The following is a 20,195-nucleotide window of genomic DNA, read 5'->3' on the forward strand; positions in this document are numbered from 1 at the left end:
TTTTAGATATACTGTTATTAAACTACACGCCTGTAGATTTTTCTTAATCCACCGGCCACTGTTCAGCTATATCTTAAATGAAATTTTGACTGACATGCATGTTTTTCTGGTAGCCTGACCCGAACATTGCAATATTTTTCAGCTGAAATAGCCTAAGCGTATTTCAAATGGGAAACTTGGTTTAGGTTATATAAATCAACATAAGGCTCAAACTTGTTTAAATCAAGCCAGAGAGACAGGTGCTCAAGCTAGCATTGCTGGGCCAGAATTGCCATAGATCCGTCACTGGCTATCAGGCTAAAAAAAAGATATTTGTTTTCAATACAGTCTTTATTCCAAAATTCCATCACGATACTGAAGAAATGAGCCGTGAATAGTTTTTTTAAACCACTATTTACTTAACTAGCTTAGCAAGCTATTTAGTTAGTCAACATTTGGCTACATGGCTCACCATTATTTTGTTGCTTTGTCAACAAAGGCTCAACCTATGCTGTAAGCTACTCCCAAACGGCTAATATCGATACGATACTTTTCATTGCCGTGTGCTACATAGTCTAACAACACTTAACTTGAGATATGAAACCATTATGTACAAGATAACAACGGAATTGCCACGACCTAGCTAAGCTAGCAAATTTTGTAACTGCTAGCTAACATTATCTAGCTATCAAGCTACTCAGGCTATTAGCCAACTATAAACTGCAAATAGGTGGATACCTTTCATAGTATGCCACATAGTCTGACAACACTTAACCTGAGATGTTACTGTTCTCAGAAATATTTCTCACATCAAAACATCTGAAGCTATTTTATTATGTAAAAGTGTGGCAAAGCTCAACAGTAATACTATTGAGGGCTATGGCAACCATCTTGTGGTGATGCGGAAGTATCAAATTGAGGCAGACCATGGAACCACATGACCACATTTCCCTTCTAGTTCTGTAGGTACCACACCTAGGTTCTTGTGTGTGTGTGTGTGTGGGGAGGGGGGATGGGAGGTGTTATGTCTGGCACTGGTGCAACATTGCCGTGTTGTGCTGTACATTCTGCTTTATATGACAATATAATCTGCATGAGTGCAAACGGTTAACAGGCCTGTGCGTTGATTAAATGGAATAAGTTCTGACTACAGCTCATGCAGTCTCCATTGTTTATACACCACACCCATCTCTGTCTCTCTTAGTACAGGCATTTTGTGAGAAAAAAGGGGTGAACCTCACACAAATTGCAACAGAAAATCTGACAAATGTGTATTACTCATTAAAGTGTCCTCTATAACATATAAACAGTCCTAAGGAAGTGGTGGAAAGTATTTTTCAAATGTGTTTCTTTACCACACCCTGGTACCACTTTTTTGCTTACTACAATAATATTTTAAAGCAACATCACTATATTAGTATACTTGTATACAAGGCAACATAAATTGGCACTAATCCATTTAAATGTTGGCATTGATTAACATACATTTAAAACAAAATTGCTTAAATATCACTTAAAATAGCACTTTTTTATTACTTTCAAAATATTTGTGACTGCCAAATTGGCACTAATCAACATAAATGTTGGCACTGATGAACATAAACTTAAACATGTTAACTTTTAAGTAAAACTTAAACATTGCTGGTCATTATCAGTGTAAGTTGTCTGGCTCATCTTCATCATCTTCATCATCGTCGCATGCAGCCTGAGATTAATTTGCACACCCCGATCCTTTGCAGTTGCTACATGCAACAGAGCACTCAATGTCATGCTTCTTGCATGTGCACCTCAGGCTGCTGCAGTTGGTCTTGCAGGTGTATCTGATGACCCGTAGGAGTTCCCTAAATCAGTTTGGACAGGGACAAGCCCCCCATCACTCTCTTTCCATTCCCATTCTTGTGGCAGTAGTTCATCTATGGTTCCCTTCCACTGCTGCACCTGGTAGTACACACACAGACTGTGGTACTTCGCTGCTGCTGACGTAGGTGGCAGGCTCTGTGGCTGTACATGAGAAGTGCTAGTAGCCACCTTCTCACAAAAGCGCTTGTGTTGTAGCGCTTTCATTTTTATGTTTCTTAGCTTGCACTAGGGGAAATCCTTAGTGGGGGTGCTGTCATGGGTCACACATTGAGATTTGGGAATGGAGACAAGTAGCTGTAATGGCATTAGTACGGGATCTGTAGAATAATCCATGCTGATTCACCAGGGCTACATATGGGATCTTAGTCTTAGGTAGTGACCTTTGATTGCTATATTTGTTTAAGGTCACTGGATTTCATACCTGATGCAGCAAATTTGATTCATTAAAGTTTTACATGAAGCTGAGAGCTTTATTTATGTGGTACAGAATACAGAAATACAGAGGGAATTGCAAGTGTTGGGAATTTTATACTGAGGTAGGCTAAAATGGGAAACATATCATGTTACAACATGTTACAATGTATTAATAGGAAACAAGAACTAGAAATTCATTAAAATGGCAGACCCCACACACAATGTGTTTGAGGGTTCAACTTAGTCCCAGATCTAGACTGCTATGATTGGGAGGGCAGACAAAGATTTTTTTTTGGTGGGGAGGGGGGGGCAACCTTTTATTCAAGGCACATTGTATGCATTCAGTTTACAGGCCTGCATTGCTTAGTGATGTTTTTAAACTAAAGGTCATTGACTCAATCTTTTCCCTTTAATTTTAGGCTTTGTATAGCCTGTTTGTATAAGAATCTATAGGCTCTATTATAGGTAATTTTTGGCATGCTTTACAAATATATAAAAACTTCTTTTGTTTCTTTATAACGTTACACGTGTTGTTATACAGTAATGTGGAGTAAAAAAGGGAAAGGCTTTGTCTGTGCAGATCGCCCATTGAAATCACTGATGTGAATAATAATAATAGGTACATAATATTACCGATATTACCACTAATTCCGTCCGGACAGGGCTTAAGACAGCACCTATTGGCTGTTGGCGCTGCATGGTTATAAATTGCATCGACCATCACAAACCTTTTCATCCTAGACTAAAGACCTACAATAGTATTAAACATTTATAAGATATTAAACATAATACATAAACATTTGTCAGAACGGTCAAGATGAGAAAAAAACCGTCAGAAACTCAGTCTGAGTCGTTTTAATGCAATCTGACACAAGTCGCACCAACTGGGGCTAAGACGGGAGAGATTTTACTACGACTCCTGAGACTGTGAAATCGCTAGCCTTACAGTATCGCTAAGTGTAAGGCCGGCATTAGTGTGCTTACTGCTTGCTGTTCTGTTACAGCGCTGATCTAATGTCCAGATTCAATGAGCGCTCATAGATTTTGAAACAAACCCACTTTCTGTTACCTGATTATTACACTAACTGTATTCAAACAGAAATGATAGTTCATTGAAATATGACTCATAACAGAATCTAAGTATTCATAAGTCTGTGTAGCAGCATTACGAGTTGTGGAATTTGACTGCATACGTAAATTGTAATGTCTCTGAATCTGTGAGTCAAGACACGTCCTACAAAAGGGGGTGATGCAGAGGTTGCAGACCTTTAATTTGGCTCTGCTAGAAGACTTCTTGCTCTTAAAAAACATATTTTCTTTATATTCTCATCCTTCTGCCCAGTTTGTATCCTAGGCCAACTCATTGGAAGAATCAGCATGGCAAGCTATGGTGGTTCTCACTCACTTTTGTAGGCACGCTTTTTTCTTATCCGGATTCCTATACCACATTAAGCAGAAATAATTGAAGCAGTCATGCATATTATTTTGCCGATAGACAAAGAACCAATTTGTTTTCCACTTTTTTATTTTTCTGTCATGTCATGTGTAAACTCATCAGAAAAAAAGGTAATTTTACAATACATAAGATAATGAAACCAAAAAGCTAAACAAACCAATGGATGTTATGGCTACAACACATGAGAAATGTAAAGTGCAAATGAATTGGTAACTGTTGTGAATGGATTTTTCTTAACTCCAGAAAGTAAATTCAACCCCATTTCTCTATTTTGGTCCCTACAGTCTTTCAAATACACTTTGTTTTGAAAACGTTCCTTCTAAAGTTAATTATTCACAACAGTTTTCCTAATTTGCATGTTATGCGCACGCACGCATATACGTACACACACACACACACACATACACAGTACATACCTGGGTCAAATACATATTCATTTTGGATTCAACTACTTTTCTGTGCTCTGTTGATCTTGCCTGTTGTAACTGAGCCTGCCAATATGACCAGAAGGCAGGGTTTGCACTTTTTGACCAGGCAAGATCAGTAAAGCGTAGAAAAGTATTTGAATCCAAAACAAATACGTATTTGACCCATGTCTGACACAGTATATATAAGCAACAAACTAATTTCAAAGGTATTTAAATGCATAACAAAATTACAAAACCTAGTATAATTTAAATAAATACCAACCTGTGCTTTAGCATAACTTTAGATTAACTGGAAAAGTTTCAAACAATCATGGTTGCCTTCTTGAAGTGCTCATGCGGTTTGCCATAATCATGAATATGCGTGACTTGTACTACATGAAATACATATAGCCATAATACAGCCCAATTGGTTTAATGCATTCCACACTGAAGCGGGACAGAATTAATGTCTGAGATAAAACATTTAATAATAAAACAATAAATAACAGTACATAGACCAGCAGGAAATATGCCAAAATGCATTTTTCTTTTTCAAACTCGTATAGACACTTTCACACACATGATTTGCTACTTCCTCTGATATCAAGTTATTTAAGTCTCCCACGGCTTTCAAACTAACAGTTACAGGGAGAATTTGCCCATTAGTTATGTATTGCGGGTTACACGGAACTGTTCTGTGATTCTGACACGTGAAACCTTGTCTTAGAGGTTCCCGTTTGGCGGTGGCCATCTCCCGCTCCATGATTGCATAGCCAAAACCCTACCAGACACTGCATAACCATCCATTCCAGGAAATAACGAAAGAACTTTTCAAACAAGCGGAGCACAGACACTTACAGAAACCAGTGCTTCTACATTGAATTAGCTAGCGGTTCCGTCCCGGGGGGGGGGGAGGGGGAAGGTTGTACCCTAGCAATGCGCATGCACTTTTTCTGTTGCTTCCCCCCCTCAAAGGAGCGTTTAGTTTGGGATGTCGGCGCTGTTGTTGCGGTTCCCATATTTGTGGTGGATGATGAGGAGGACCACGCCCAGGAAGAAGCAGACAGAGCCCACGGTGATGTAGGCGATGCCCAGGAAGGGGTTCTTCCCCCCCATCCAGGAGATGGTGCTCAGGATCATGCGCTTGCGCCCCTCAAAGCTGCGCACGGGGTAGTCTTTGGGTCACGCCGTCAAGGAAAAACTCAGCGCAGCTCATCAACAGCATTACAAAAAAAAACACATTTTCAAAATGTGTTTCAACACATTTCAAAATTTGGAAACATGGACTCCCCCACTAAAGTGTGCGCTTACAGTCACTGCTTGTTTTCCCGATAGACACGCATATTTAACTAGACAGGCAAACACGTCTTCAGCTAACCTAAGCTTGTGAAGTCACAGAAGTAAGCCTGTAGGGAACATGCGTTGGAGCACCCATTCAAATGAACGAGAAATATTTTACTTTTGAAGGCAAAATAAAATTTACCCAATGGTATTCTGAACCTCAATATACAATCGTTACATTTCATATGAAAAGCAGATTGTAAAAATGCAATATGTAATATAATAACCATTGTTCCACAAACTGCTGCACATAAAGAAATGTATGATTACAAAAAATTGACCAATGACGTTTTCTTTGGTAGTTAAATCACCTTGATTTTCTACATTGAATTCAATGGGCAGCAAGCTATTTTTCCCTCAACATATGGAGTGGAGTCTGTTTCCAGTTACTTCCTAGGCTTCACTGCCTGGCCCCTCTTACCCTCTCCAGTTCCCATGTACGCTCTATGGCTTTCCCTCCAAAGTCTAGCGGTCACCACGTGAAAGAGTACGCTTCATGCACATTGGCCGAACAGCCCCAGACCGAAACAGTCCCTCCCGAGGCTGCGCTAAGGCCAACGATACACCACCCCCTGTGGGGCCGCACACAAGCCCAAAACCGGAGCGCTCCAAACATTCAACACTCAAAGCCATCCTCTCTCTGGCCTCAGCTAGGCAAAAAGGATACTGTAGGTGATGTCGAGCGTGTAGTTGCCCCTGGGCAGGGTCGGGGTCATGCTGTTCTTCCTCTGGATGATGCGGTACAGTTTGCGGAAGGTGGGCAGGGCGGCCGTGCGCATCCACACGATGAAGTCCTCGTTGATGAAGCCGTTGTTCTCCGGGTCGGTGTCCAGCTCGTACACGGGCTTGCGCCAGTTCACCGGCTTGGATGTGTCTGAGGGTGGAGGGGGGGGGGGAAAACGAGTTTTTAAGCAGGGCCGATGTCTGCGCCCCACGAGCTGTCTGGAAATGCCTACTGCCAAGACGTTCACATTATATTGAGAAAAGCACATGCACTTCTACTTAATCCAGTTACCTGGTCAAAAAACAGACAGACTAAATCCCTACAACTAGCAGCACTCTCACACTGGTGTCAAGCTCGCAGGTCGAGGCAATGGTCAAATATTATCACAGTGTGGTCGAGAGGTCTTCCTTCCATCTGCTTGTCTTTGGTCACTTTCTGAGAGCTTCACACCACCGTGGACGCCATTCTTGATTTAATTTACTATGATGTCACCTTGGAAAACCACAGTGAGGTTGACGTTATTTCCGCCAGGATTCCTGAATTTCACGTGCTTGTCCGTCCACCAAGCGATGCCTGTCTTCACCAGTTCGATCTTGGTTCTGGTGCCGTTAAGATCAATGTAAAACAGTTCCAAGGTGTCTGAGAAAGAAGAGGAATGAGAATGATGCGATACCATTGCCTGAAATTATGTCATTGTGACATCACGCGCGGTCTGATCACTGTAACATCACGTACAGTAGGATCATGACAGTCTTGTGCTTTTGCTTGCTTAATAGCCACATGGGTCTTACCATTGAAAAGACTGTTGGCAATGGCGCCACACGGTGCTATGGCCTTTCTGTCACTGGTACGATACGGTTCACATTCCTTGCTGGGATTCTGTGAGAGTGACAATTTACATTAATTATTTATACAGATTAAAGAAAATTTAGTTCACTAGCATCAGGAACCATGCGGGCCAAGTGGTTCAAAAACACAGAAAAGTCCTCTATAAGAATAACAAAATGAAAATGCCAGGGACAAAGGCAAACACTGGTATGATTGGTCACTTTTAATACGAAGCCCATACACTTCCTATGCCTTCTAACGACAATGTTCTTGTTAGCTAAGGGACGATATGGAGACAAGTTGTGAGTAGCCTACCGGAGACAATGCAGTGTCATTAAAGGAGTAACATGGTGGTTGAATGTGACACTTGCCAGTTGTCTTTAGGCAACAACAAAACAAATGTGCATCATTTTTTTTATTCTTCAGTAATTTAAATGTATTTCAAAACGTATTTTTCTAAGCCTAAATTCCCCACTATAAAAGTTCACCTGAACAGTCTGGGCGTGGTAATGAGAACTGTCAGTTAGCTATGATTGACAGACCGTGCCCCGTTACCATAGCTACCTCCATGATATGCGCTTATCTTGGGACACTGAATTTTCACAAGCTAGCTAACTTAGTATATAAAGTATCCACAGCTAAGGACGTTGACTTATATCCAATAATAATTTTTGCTAGCTAGCTAGCCAGCCAAGTTAAGATAAAACCACAACTATAACGTCCTTATGAAAGCAAACTAGCTAGCTAACATTATTGATAACATTACATTATTAAAGCAAACTACATAGCTAGCTAGCTAACGTTAGCTAGCTATAAATGAATATGACCAACCAGAGATTGTCTAATAGTCCTTAAAAGGCACTCTAATAAGTTAACCTAACGTTAGTCAAATATTTGCATTATCTTGCCTGTAAGCCAGCAGCACAAACTATGGGTCACGAGTTATCCATTTAGAATGAGCTATCACAGCAATCTGACTGACTGTAGGGATGGCAAAACGTAGTTTTAGAATGTCGCCAGCAGTGTGTGCGCGTGAGCTCGACAATACATTTCTCACAGAAAAGGTAGGTTGTCGCCTTTTTTTTTTAAGTTTATTACAGTGGTGGTAGAAGTGACAATAATTAAGTGGTGCTGTGCTGTTAGCCTTTACTGATCGCCTTACAAGATTAATGTGAAGTAGCTAGCACAATCGGACAGCACTAACCCATAAAAATGTACTTTGAATGATACTTGCTCAATCGAACCGTAAATCTGAAAAACATTCGATTATAGTCAGCTGCACCGAAATTTTCTTTCACACCCTCAATAAATGACACAAGTCCCAGTAGAAGATTGAATTAAACCTTTTAAAGTAAGATATTTTCAGAAACGTTACCGATAGGCCACAGTAAGTGAAACTATGCGATCTGAGTGTATAGTTTCCATGTAAATTACGTCAGAAGGATTCAGCCTTGTTGTTTGCTACGTAAACACAGCACACTTGTAGCAGGACAGTGTGTCCAGTCAGATTTCTTTACGGGGCGTGGAAAGGGGAGTGGTTACTGTACTCGTGACGCACTAAGTTGATAACATTCTCAACCGCCTGAAAATAGGACGATAAATTTAAAACGCATATTTCTCCAAAAATAAAGAACGGACATATTTAATACTTTACTCATCATGTTTCTTCAATGCCTCTTGTGCAAATAGCACATGAAACCGAGAAAGTGTGAAAACCACCATGTTACTCCTTTAAATGTTAGGGTAATTAAAGAGCCATTCAGATCAGATTTAGTGGGTAATCCATGGGTTACATTACATTACATTACATTACAGGCATTTAGCAGACGCTCTTATCCAGAGCGACGTACAACAAGTGCATAGGTTTCATGATGTAGAGGCGCAAAAGAAACACTAGAGTGAAGTAAGGATCGTAGTGCCAGAACTGACCACATCGATCAGGACTCCAACCCTGTAGAGTAAGCTTGTTCAGCAAGCAAGAATCCTACCAAGGGTTAATGGAATGCCCATTGTTCTCTTGAAACCCAGCATTTAGGTTGGTATTTATGGGTCGAACTCGGTCTGAATGGAGTCAACCCACTAAATCGCACCCTGGAATTACCCACCCCTGGACCTACAACAATACCCGGGTATTTAGTGGGTTGCATTCTGTGTGAATGGAGTTAAAAGCGACCCACTAAATCTGACGTCATGTCAACATGCGACGCTGTTACAGACTGCAGATTATTATTTTTTTAACGTTGTTAGACCTGTTTCTAGCAAGCTGTAGTTACTGGTTAGCTAACTAGCTGCAGTAACTGCCTAGCAATCGCTGGTTAGCTAGCTAACATTGTTAGCGACGTAACGTTAGCTAGCGTCAGCCAGCTCAGATAAGGTTACTTATGACTAGCCAGGTCTATTGCGAACGATTGCAGGCTAGCTAAAAACTTTAGCGGTTGCTAACTTGCTAGCTAGCTAATAACGTTAGCTAACGTTACTTTGGATATCAAAACATAAACAGCTGTCAAGACGTTACAGCCGTTGCCCTAGCAATGACGATAGAATCGTAAACAACCCAGCTCCAGTGTGTGAATGGTACCTACCCACTAAATACCCACCTTAATGCTGGGTTTCAAGAGAACAATGGGCATTCCATTAACCCAGGGATTACCTGCTAAATCTGATCCGAATGGGGCTTTAATTATATATATTAATAAACATTTAATGACACTGCATTGTCTCCAGCAGGCAGCTCACAACTTGTGTCTCCATATCGTCCCTAATTAGCAAACAAGAACATTGTTGTTAGAAGGCATAGGAAGTGCATGGGCTTAGTATTTAAAGTGACCAATCATACCAGTGAAAACATTAGCATAAGGCCCCGCCCCCACACTGACAAAAACCACCTCACGCGCGGCTCATTGTTTTACTCTTGGTGTTGGAATTTATGAAAGTGGTTCTGTGCTCGCGCAGTGACTATCTGCTCGCGCTGATTATTGGCATAATTTACACCATTGGATTACCTATTTTTAAATAACATCAGTGATCATTTCCTAGGTCACAACGACAACTCTTGTTGAATCATTCACTCAGAACTGTTTTTTTTATTCTCGGACAAATGAAGAGAAAAGTAAGCAACTGCCACAAAGAAGGCGAACTCTGAAATGAATTCCCTCATCATGCATTCACATACCGTCAGTGATGTTTTGTCACCATTCAGCTGGCTGTCGTCCCTAGACTTCACATAACGTCGATGGTTCTGGTAGAAGTTGGACAGTCCGTAGTACATGAAAACGTTGCTCTGAAGGTAAAGAAACGTACTGTAATGCTAAACAAAATCACTTTCACAAATCTGATCATCTCCAGAGTCACATTTGAGTGATTTTTACAAAAAACCAATAAGTGAATTTCTTGATGCAACCATGTATTCAATCCCTGATAAAACATCTAAATTTTCTAATAAAAGCTCCCACAAAAAGGAAAATGTATAAAAATTGTACCGCTCAAACACCATGTGTAACATCTACAGATGCTGAATCAAAGGCAATTTGACTGAATAAACAAATAACAAACCAGACAAATATTTCGATATTTTAAAATGGAATGGAATATATTGCCACAGATACCCAGATAATCGGTTGACAATAGTCAACAGTCCCAACAGTACATCAGCCTGGGGAAATTGACAAAAGTAAGACCAATGATCATTAAAAGGTGAGCTAAAACCAAGTCAGCATTCTGACCCATCTGTAAACCACAAACACAATTATATCTGTATTTGAGGAGGCAATATTCATGAGTACTTCCCAATTTTAACCAGCTAAACTGAAACTTTGTAGGTCAATCCACAGCCCCTGGAGTAAATAGTAAATGGAACAAACAATTAGAAACTTCTGTTTTTAGAAACCTGCTTTATTTATTGTTTTAGGCATTGTAATGTATGCCAAAAGGAAATATGTTTTGGTATTCCAACTCAGACAAAGGTTGATTTACCAGGTTAATCGGTACATTTAAAAATAGTGAATAATATTTAGCCTGTAATGTTGCATCCCAGTGGTACTTAAGTTAAATCACAAACACTTCAAACCAATACTGAATTCCCATGCTAACCATAACAGTAGTCAACCTGACCATTAAATAATATATAAGCATATGGGATAACAATAATTAAATCACACAGCAATGCTTAAAAAATAAATAAACAAAAAAAAAAACTAAATACAAGCAGTCAGCAAAGTGCCTTCTTTTGAATGCCAGATCAATGAGTATTTTGCTTGCAAGGCTAGTGGTATAAAAAGCAATAATCGATATCGAGGCCAAGACTTTACCTTTACAGTATCTAAGAATAACGTACACAGCATCGCAAACAAGTGCCAACACTGATATTTACTGGAAGCTGTAACAAAATCAATATGAACTAACTGAATTTACCCTACCCAAAGAAAATGTGATGTTGATCATTACTGGTATCTTTACTTTAAAGCAAATGACAGAGTATGAATTGTTAAGTGCATAAATTTAAAAAAAATAACCTGCCAAGACATACCCCTGACAGTATTAAGTAATGTTTTGACCATTAAGTTTGGTCCGTCTTAGACTTAACAGCTTAATTGAATTCACACGTCATGATGGACAAATCTTTTCACTAGTACTAGGAAAAACAAGCCATTACTGCTCACGGTGACAATTTTGCCATCTATCCTTCCAAAACCATTGCTATGCATCAAAGGGCTTACCTCAAATGGTTGGTCAAGGGAGAAGGACACAGAACATTTGCAAGGCACTGTGCTATTCCAGCTGAAGTTATTTGAGCAGTTAAAACAGGGGCTTGACATGTCTGTCCCTGTATAATCGATCTGTAACGAGAGGGACCATGCTATTAACACAGGAACAACTGTAGAGGCAAGGGTGGACACAGAGGGGTGTGAGGTTGGGCATTGCCCACTTCAGCCACCCGACCAATCAGAAAATGAGAAAAATTAAGTTTGTCAATCTAATTTCAATAGTTACCCTGGATAGGACCTTTTTTTATTACCAATTTACTTGCTCCACTCACACACGAAAAGCAAAGTCACAAGGACTTTGTTGATGACATTTACATAAATGGAAACTACGTTAGAGTTTAAGTTTTAGGCTTATATTGATCTATGCTACAACCTCTTGGAAGCCATTGATTGGTCAGTGTTTTGTTTCGTTGTCCGCTCATACCGATGCTGAAATCGAAATTGATGTATGAGGCCAGTTCATTACATTTAAAATGAAAACTGATATTTCAAAATGTCCACCCTGTCAATGCATTCTAGAACCGACCTTTACAAGTTAGCGAACCGTAATGAACAATTTTATGCATACCTTTTTAACCTTTAAGTTCTTTTTTGGGTTAAACTGTTTGCTGTCAAAACAACTTATGGCTGGTCGGCTTTAATTGCAGCGGCAACCATGGACATCAGTTGTACTGATTATCTGTATTTAACTAACCAGCCAACATGCTATATTATAGTCATTTTGTTGGCAAGCACACGTCGCTACCCAGTTAGCCTATTCCGCAATACCTGATAGGGCCACTGAAAAGGGTCCTGGGTGGGAAAACTGACTCGGCAAAAGTTAACTAGCAAACAATAACTAATATATTAGCTAGCTAGTGAATGCAAAGTTTCGGGTTAACTTTCACTAACCATCATCTAAAGCAGTGTTTTTCAACCCTGGTCCTGGGGACCCACTGCCCTGCATGTTTTAGATGTTTCCCTGATTCAAATGAAAGGGCCATCATCAAGCTCTGCAGAAACCTGATAACGACCCATTCAGTTGAATCAGGTGTGTTGGAGCAGGGAGACATCAAAAACATGCAGGACAGTGGGTCCCCAGGACCAGGGTTGGAAAACACTGATCTAAAGATATAACACAGTGGCAGTGAATCCTGCAACAGCACTAAATTAGCCAACTATAACCTTGCTATTTCCGAGCTAATTTAGTAACATACTATCAATTGTATGTATGTATATATATATATATATATATATATATATATATATAAAACTGGGAACTACCTCGAACTCCTTGATGTTGTTCGATGTTACGAAAAGGCCAATGCCGATCGGAATAAAGATGAGACCGATGACGAAAAAAGCTGGCAGCACGGTTCCCGCGGTAAGGATGGGCTGCCAAGCGGGTAATCTTTGCTGTTTGAAGGCAGTGTTGTCGGGTTTCTTGCTTTTGACCGCCGCCCCACCGCCTGGTCCCGAAGCTCCAGAATGGTGCCCATCTTCCTCCTTTGCGTTATAGCTGGACGCCATCATGGCTGCGGTTCTACAGAGCAAAACAATCCCCCTAAACGATGCAACGCAAGAGCTAGCTTGTTAGCAAGCAAAACAGCTAACGTTACAGGAAAGAAAACCAACTCGAACCCTTCACTTGTTACTTAAAAAGCGACAATATGACGTTCTTGTAATTCCACATACTACGTTTTAAGGAAATTAGCCTTCATCAACAGTAAGCCTAGCCCGCGCTCCGAGCGACTTATGAGGAAGAAATACAGGAATCCAACCATCCAACAGCGCGAGGTGGAAGTGTCATTACGTCACGACTGTTCGACGGAGTACGTGCAGTTGTGGCGCAGTGTATATTGCTGTTGCTTCGGAGAGAGCTTTACTGTGGGAACGGATACAAATAATAATAAATAACCGCACAGATAAAAATATGCCCATTTTTGCATAAAAACATATTTCTGTGTTAAATTGTGAATATAATCAGGCGCTGCGGGAAAAAAATGCAATGCCATTAAAAACGATAATAAATGTATTACTATGTCTTATAGTTGTAGCTATTGTACGTACAGCATTCGTCTAAATCCAAATCCCCGTTAACAGGTTACCCTGCCAAAGGCAGTAAATAACAAGAATTCACACTATTCCGAAAAATGTGTATTTATTGTTGCAACCAAACCAGACACAAAATACAGAGCCGTGACAAATCTATTAATATTCTCAAGCACATGGTATGTAGGCTACTTTGTGTGTGAGTGCATGTGCGTATGTGTGTGTGTGCGTGCACTGAATACTGGTCCACATCATTTAATTGATGCCATTGCGGATGAAATAGATTCTTATTCTTTAAAGGCCAATTGACAAAGTCAGTAGTGGTCAGTTATTAGCTAATATCAAAAAAAAAAAAAAAAAACACACGTGACGTGCGGGTACTTTGATAAAATTTGGCGTGTCAATGCGATGTTCCTATACTCAGGCATTGCCGTGTTTTCTTTGCCTGAAGTTCTCAGAGTTCACTGAAGAGTCCAATATGTCATGCTCGATGGGACTTGTATCACCAAACTAATCGAAAGGCTGGTTTTGCCGAACATTATTTTTTGATATCACTAATGACATAAGTGAAAATATTGAACTAAATGCTTGTCCTTTGAAGTGATGGCTTACCCAAAATCAATCTAAATCGATTGCATATGATAAAGGCAATGACAGGCTCTGCAGTTCACTGTGGGGTTTATTTTCAGAGGTGGGTAACCTGGCTTCAAAGAGTAAAACGACTGACCATGTATTTGCTCTACCACCATGCACTAAACCAGCTGATTCTAATTAGCATAACTCGTCAGCATGATAGGAGAACTAATTATTGTAATCAACTGGTTTAGTGCATGTTGGTGGACCAAATACATGGTCAGTCTTTTTACTAACTAAGTTAGTAGTTTCGCAATTAAGTCTATGCTGAAAGCTGACAATGCTCAATTTAGGCCACACAACTAAAATTGTTGGGCACTTTTTGGCACCAATGTTCTATTTGCAAAACTGGTATCAGCTAAGATCACAAAATACAAAATGTTAAATTTCCAAATGAACCATGTGGCTGAGTAACTTGGCTTTAGTTTATACTGGGAAGTCCTTTTGGAAAGCTATTTCAAGCATTTTACCAGTGAGCACATAGACTCCCATTGTAAAGCTCACTCTACTAGAAATGGGTCAATTCAGTGTTCATGCAGATAGTGATATTGAAAAAACACATCTTTGGATCCATTGTACATTGTATCTAAAGGGGAAGTAGTAGGCCAATATTTGCATTGGTTTTTGGGCGATGACTTTAACCAGTCCCTTTGAAAATGTGTTCAATATTATGGCTACTTTCACCCAAAATAACAAAATAAACTGGCATGCATTGTAATGCAGTAACCACAAGTGACTTCATAATGAAATTTAAACCATGCTTAGATGTTAATAGAAAATGATGTAAAGGTGACATTTGAAAAAATTTTCTTTAACTGAATGCATGTGAGCTGTATACTGTTGTATGAGAATTAACAGTTACTTTGTACCAGGTGCTTCCTTTTGTTGATGAAAAATGAACCAGCTTTATTCCCGGTCCTCCTTCTTGATAAGTTAATAAGGTTTTCAGTTGAAGCATGTTGACAAAACTGAAGACTTGCAGCTTACATATTGCTAGCCTGGATCAATCGTTTAACATGCCCACTGGGAGGCATTCCTTATATCCTTACATAGGCTTCCATTTTCCTCCTTGTAAAATATGAAACCTGAATACAAGGCAAATGGAGAAATGAGATAGACTACTGGTGACATCACTTTGTTGACGATGCACTGGCCAGGAGAGGAACAGCCATGGAGTGCAGGTGCCAGAGAATGCTGAAGTTTGTTTGTGCAATAGCCTCATCTCGGCTGAACTTTCACATGATGTACAACATGTTCTAAGAAGGAGAAAGAAAAAAAGTGAATGGGAAAATAATATAACACAAACCTTTTTTGTTAATCTGTGGTGACATCTTCCCTTCTGTTCAATGAAAGTCATAAGTCATAACTTATGGCAGACAGGCATATGCATTTGAGCACACAAACACACACCCCACATACAACTCCCTTGCATTTGAAATTCTATATGGTGGCAGTAGACCTTCCGTAATATTCTCCACTTACTTGCATATGATAGACAGGGATGAAAATAGCACATCAAAAGCAGAGTAATAAGTAAGTTATTACCCCCTGTCCCGCCATATAACATATTCACAAATGTACACAAAAAATATGTTGCAATGAATATGATTTATATTTAAAATAAAATATAAATATCTACCTGAAATCAACATATGTGGGTCTATTCCTGAGTCTCTGGAAAACTCATCTATATACCAATGACTGAATTCCCGTTGTTTTTCCAAATCAAAACAAATAAGCATAACTGGTGCCTCCAGTCACCTTCTACATTAAAATAAAAAGGTCATGTTCCAGACACAGCAAGCCTGTTAAATCCACACTATAGAGGGAAAATGTAATTTCTGTCATTTTATGCATTACTTTCGAGAAATGTGTGTTATAGCAGAGGTTTGTAGTGGTGCAAATGAACAGTCTAACACAGTGGTTCTGCACCTTTCAAATCCACAACACCATTAATGAGGTGAAAGCATTTCCTACAGCCCACTTTAAAATATGTAAATAGGACTTACAACAGCCTGTATGTGCACAGTTGCTAATGCAGTGAATAGTGTTTCTCTTGACTGGTGTGGCTGTATTCGAGAAATGTATGATACATGGGATATTTCACCCTACCTGTACCTGGTGACTCACCTTAACCCCTCTCACAGTTCAGTAAGTGAGGTGCAAATAGTGTCATCAATAAATCATCATTTAACTCTTGCACCCTGTCTTCAGTGTATGTTTTTCTAGAAACTACAAACATGCACACAAATATGTTATAAACCATTACAACATATACTAGGATACTAAACATACATGCCAGTGAATGAACTGTCAACAGTCTTTTTTTAAAGATCCACCAATCCAATACATTTCCTTCCCAAAGTTTGTTAATAGCAGATAAGCAAAGCACATTGGCACACAAACAAAACAACTGTTGTAGTGAAGTTAAAGGCATTCTTTTGTGAAATGCATCTTTAAGGTTGCAGGATCCATGTACTGATATAATGAATCACCCAGCCATTCCCAAATGCTGTTGTCCAATGGGGCTTATTAATGATAATTCACTGAGCGTGTAATAATATACAGTATGTCTCTTAAGGATTCTCACAGATATTTCCTCTTGGGTTGTCCGTGATGAATTGCTCTATTTCCCCCTCCCACATGTATTCTTTCTTGAACCTCTGGAACATAAACATACTGTTTTAAATAAACATACTGTTTTAAAACTCCATAGCTGTCTTCACTTTGGGTTTCTGCTCAAAGTGTGTTGCCAACGTAGCCTGATCTACAGCATGTTGTAGTTTGTGACTACTGTCAAGATATTATTATGCTTTTGCAATGACAGTATCATTTGAACTCCAAGTGTGAAATAAACACATTGATTTTAAGATGAGGGAGCATCTGAGGGAGCCATACAGCGTGTGATCACAAGAGCAGGCAGCTTCCTTGTTAGACTCAGCAGCTTCAACTGCTAAAAGGATAGGGCTGATGTAAATTTTGAACCAGGAGCTGACTATGAGAACAATGAACGCACTCTTTGCAGAGTTTTCCTGTCCAGCAGATCCATGGATACTGGTGCATAATCCATGATGTGTGCCAATAATTTGTTTTATGTAGGAACATAGCATGGGATATTTGAAGGTCTGCCATGTTGCTAGAGTCCTAATGAGGACACACTGTAGACTATAGAGTTCAGACGTATGGTCTATACCATTGTAGCACTACATATTATTCAGTACACTAAAAGAGCGAAATTATTATCCACTCCCATGTGAATCAATCCCAATATAGACACAACATAGTGCACTAGAACTGTTACAAAATATCTTACTCCATATAGCTAGTTAATAATGAAACTCTATCTGCCCACTGAACTATTTGTATGCAAATGTGATATCAGAACATATTTCGGACTGTATCAATACACCTTCCCCATTTGTGCTGTGGTTATTCCTTCAAATAATTAGGAAGTGCATAGACTGGTCTCTCAGATTAAATAGATTAAATAAATTCTCAAATGTTCATGTACCATATTGCCTGCCAGAAAATTGTAATTGCAAACCTACTGAAGTTACATACTTCATTTTAATTACATTCAATTTCCATTGGATAAGGGTACCTGATAAATGATGCAATATGTGCAATGTATTGTGAGAACTGGGCTGACCAAGTGCTTTTCAGTTGTCATAAATTCACTGAGTTTTTAAGCTGCCCATTTGAGGGATGCAATATCTAATATTTTTGTGTTTGAGACTATCTGACATTTGTTCATGAGACATTCACATTGGGAGGGTTTTCAGTCCAATACTGGCCCCCTGTGCAGGTACTGCAATAAGGTCAATGAATCATTCACACATTGAATCTTAACATTGCATAAATTAACTTTGTGTGGGGTACCAATCTTGCAGAACACATTTCAGTTGTTGAATTTTCCAGTGGGGTTAGATTCATCAGGACATAGTTCATTTCATATGGCTTGGATTAAATTGTTTTCAACATATGAAGACCATGGTTATGTGTCCTTCCTCCTGCTTCTATGACAAAACATTGTTGTAAGTAGAGTATGTTTGACATGTGTGTCACATGCCAAATCTGTCCACACAGGGGAGCCAAATACTTAAAACTGAACACAAGCAAGCACATTCATGTTTTATACTTTTACCATGTGTCTTACGGTCCTGCTGCATGACTGCTTTAAATACTACACGATTGTATCAATATCTAATGGCTTAAGATTAATGTAACTGCAACATAAAGTGATCAACTACAAATAAATTCTGCATTCTTCTGTACATCTTATCGAATTTTGTAGTTTCTTAAACACAATCAGGACATATATGTATTGTCTTTCTGTTCTCAGTTACATACATCATTCCTGCCAACAGTGAGGAAACAGTCACAATCTGGTGAAGACTTTGTTTTATCCATTGGCCATTGCCGTACTTGAATGGTAATCGAACTACAACAAAACTGCAATATAGAATGTCTCATTTACAAAAAGCTGTTTCTTTCAGTGTTTCCATCTTTACTTAATACAAGTTTCTCTTTGAAAAATGTAATACTTGATTGAATCATTTTTATAAAGCACTAAATATGTTAGATTTATTTTAGTAAACCTTTTTAACAAGAAATATTTAGAAGTTGAGAAAGATATTTGTGCTGATCATCATTGAGGCTCTTCTGGTATTTAGTGAATTGTGTTTAACAAGGTGGTACTTTGCTTTAAAAGGTCTAGTGGACATTAATTTGTATGTAAAACCTTTTACATACCAAAATAAGAACAACTTGCTGTTTTGTATGACGTGATGTAATTTATGTAAAGCACACTGGGTTGCCTCTGTGTATGAAGTGGTTATAGAAATACATTTTGATTGATTGATTGATGTCAGCACATTGAATTATCGTATGGCACAAAGGATATGTTCAGAAAGCCCTGTTGCAGTGTTTGGCCATCATTAACACAAGAAAGCAGTTAGTGACAACATAGCCTTGCAGAAAATAACAGCCCAGTTTAAAAGAGTATAAACATGCTGGAAACATTCTTAGCTGAAAGCAAACCCAACCATTAGTGTTGCTATTATAATTACAAACATGGACAGAGCCTTGGGTCGACCAGTTAGGCAGTAGGCTACTAGCGGTTCAGTTTCCATGTGTAGGCCTACAACTGGAAAAAGAGGGCAGTCAGTCATCTGCTTGATAATAAAGGTTGGTTCAGTTTTCCAATCAATTGCTGCGTGCTGCCAGGGCGCATGGTCTCCACAGCGCTGATTCCGCGTGTTCTGCCGCGTTGGCGTTTCTATGAGAACTAACCCTTTCCTCCGCTCAGAGGAGCAGTGCTGCCGCAAACTGTGGATTTCCTCAGTTCGATTTTCATGGACTGGCTCTCGGCCCGTGACTCTAGCCTTGTCACTGTGGAGACGCCCATGTTCCCCAGAACCGATTTCCCTGTTTTCATACCTTTCGACATGGGGATGCGAGTGACGGCTGTCCGTGGGGGCGGTGCTTCTGGTCCAGGCTAACGAGTGGAAGAAAGACAAGACATGCACAGTGAAAATAGACAATATAATAATTATAAGAATACATTGATTTAAATCTCACAGCCCTTCAGATCTGGACAAATCAAGCGAATGCTTTTCAGCGGTTAAGACCTGGGGAGGATGGGTTTTGGTTTTTAGGAAGCTAGCCAAACAATCCTCCAAAGAATTTGCATTTGAAAGCGGAAGAGAGAGAGGTATACACGAAAAACGAGAGAAAAAATAGATGGTCATGATGTAAAG

General features: G+C 39.5%; 2 protein-coding genes across 5 annotated transcripts in view; both read right to left on the reverse strand.

Moving 5' to 3' along the window:
* Positions 1-3,760: 3,760 nt before the first annotated feature.
* On the reverse strand, positions 3,761-13,508 carry LOC135254107 (cell cycle control protein 50A-like). Its single transcript, XM_064334062.1, has 7 exons — positions 13,036-13,508; positions 11,725-11,844; positions 10,182-10,289; positions 6,973-7,060; positions 6,674-6,820; positions 6,125-6,331; positions 3,761-5,291 (listed from the first exon to the last, which is right to left on the reverse strand). Exons 1-7 carry the CDS (start codon positions 13,282-13,284, stop codon positions 5,098-5,100), a joined length of 1,113 nt encoding a protein of 370 aa, XP_064190132.1. The 5' UTR covers positions 13,285-13,508; the 3' UTR covers positions 3,761-5,097.
* A 387-nt stretch (positions 13,509-13,895) lies between these two features.
* Positions 13,896-20,195, reverse strand: part of LOC135254075 (filamin-A-interacting protein 1-like) — a 44,125-nt gene continuing 37,825 nt past the window's right edge. For 3 of the 4 annotated variants that reach the window (XM_064334036.1, XM_064334029.1, XM_064334052.1), the window contains one exon: positions 16,609-19,933. In XM_064334036.1, the coding sequence (XP_064190106.1) occupies positions 19,724-19,933 (210 nt within the window). In that variant the 3' untranslated portion in view covers positions 16,609-19,723. Of the gene's footprint in view, positions 15,693-16,608; positions 19,934-20,195 lie in introns of those variants that run through there. The other variant, XM_064334044.1, reaches the window with a different exon arrangement.

This window comes from Anguilla rostrata, chromosome 1, assembly GCF_018555375.3.
Source record: "Anguilla rostrata isolate EN2019 chromosome 1, ASM1855537v3, whole genome shotgun sequence".
Classification (NCBI taxonomy): domain Eukaryota; kingdom Metazoa; phylum Chordata; class Actinopteri; order Anguilliformes; family Anguillidae; genus Anguilla; species Anguilla rostrata.

Bases quoted from the DNA above. Each gene is read 5' to 3' on its own strand.
- LOC135254107 (XM_064334062.1), bottom strand. From the start codon at position 13,284: ATGATGGCGTCCAGCTATAACGCAAAGGAGGAAGATGGGCACCATTCT. The intron at 7,061-10,181 runs GTATGTGAATGC...TCACTCTCACAG, and splicing joins GTGACAAAACATCACTGACG to AATCCCAGCAAGGAATGTGA. The intron at 6,821-6,972 runs GTAAGACCCATG...CTTCTTTCTCAG, and splicing joins TGCCAACAGTCTTTTCAATG to ACACCTTGGAACTGTTTTAC.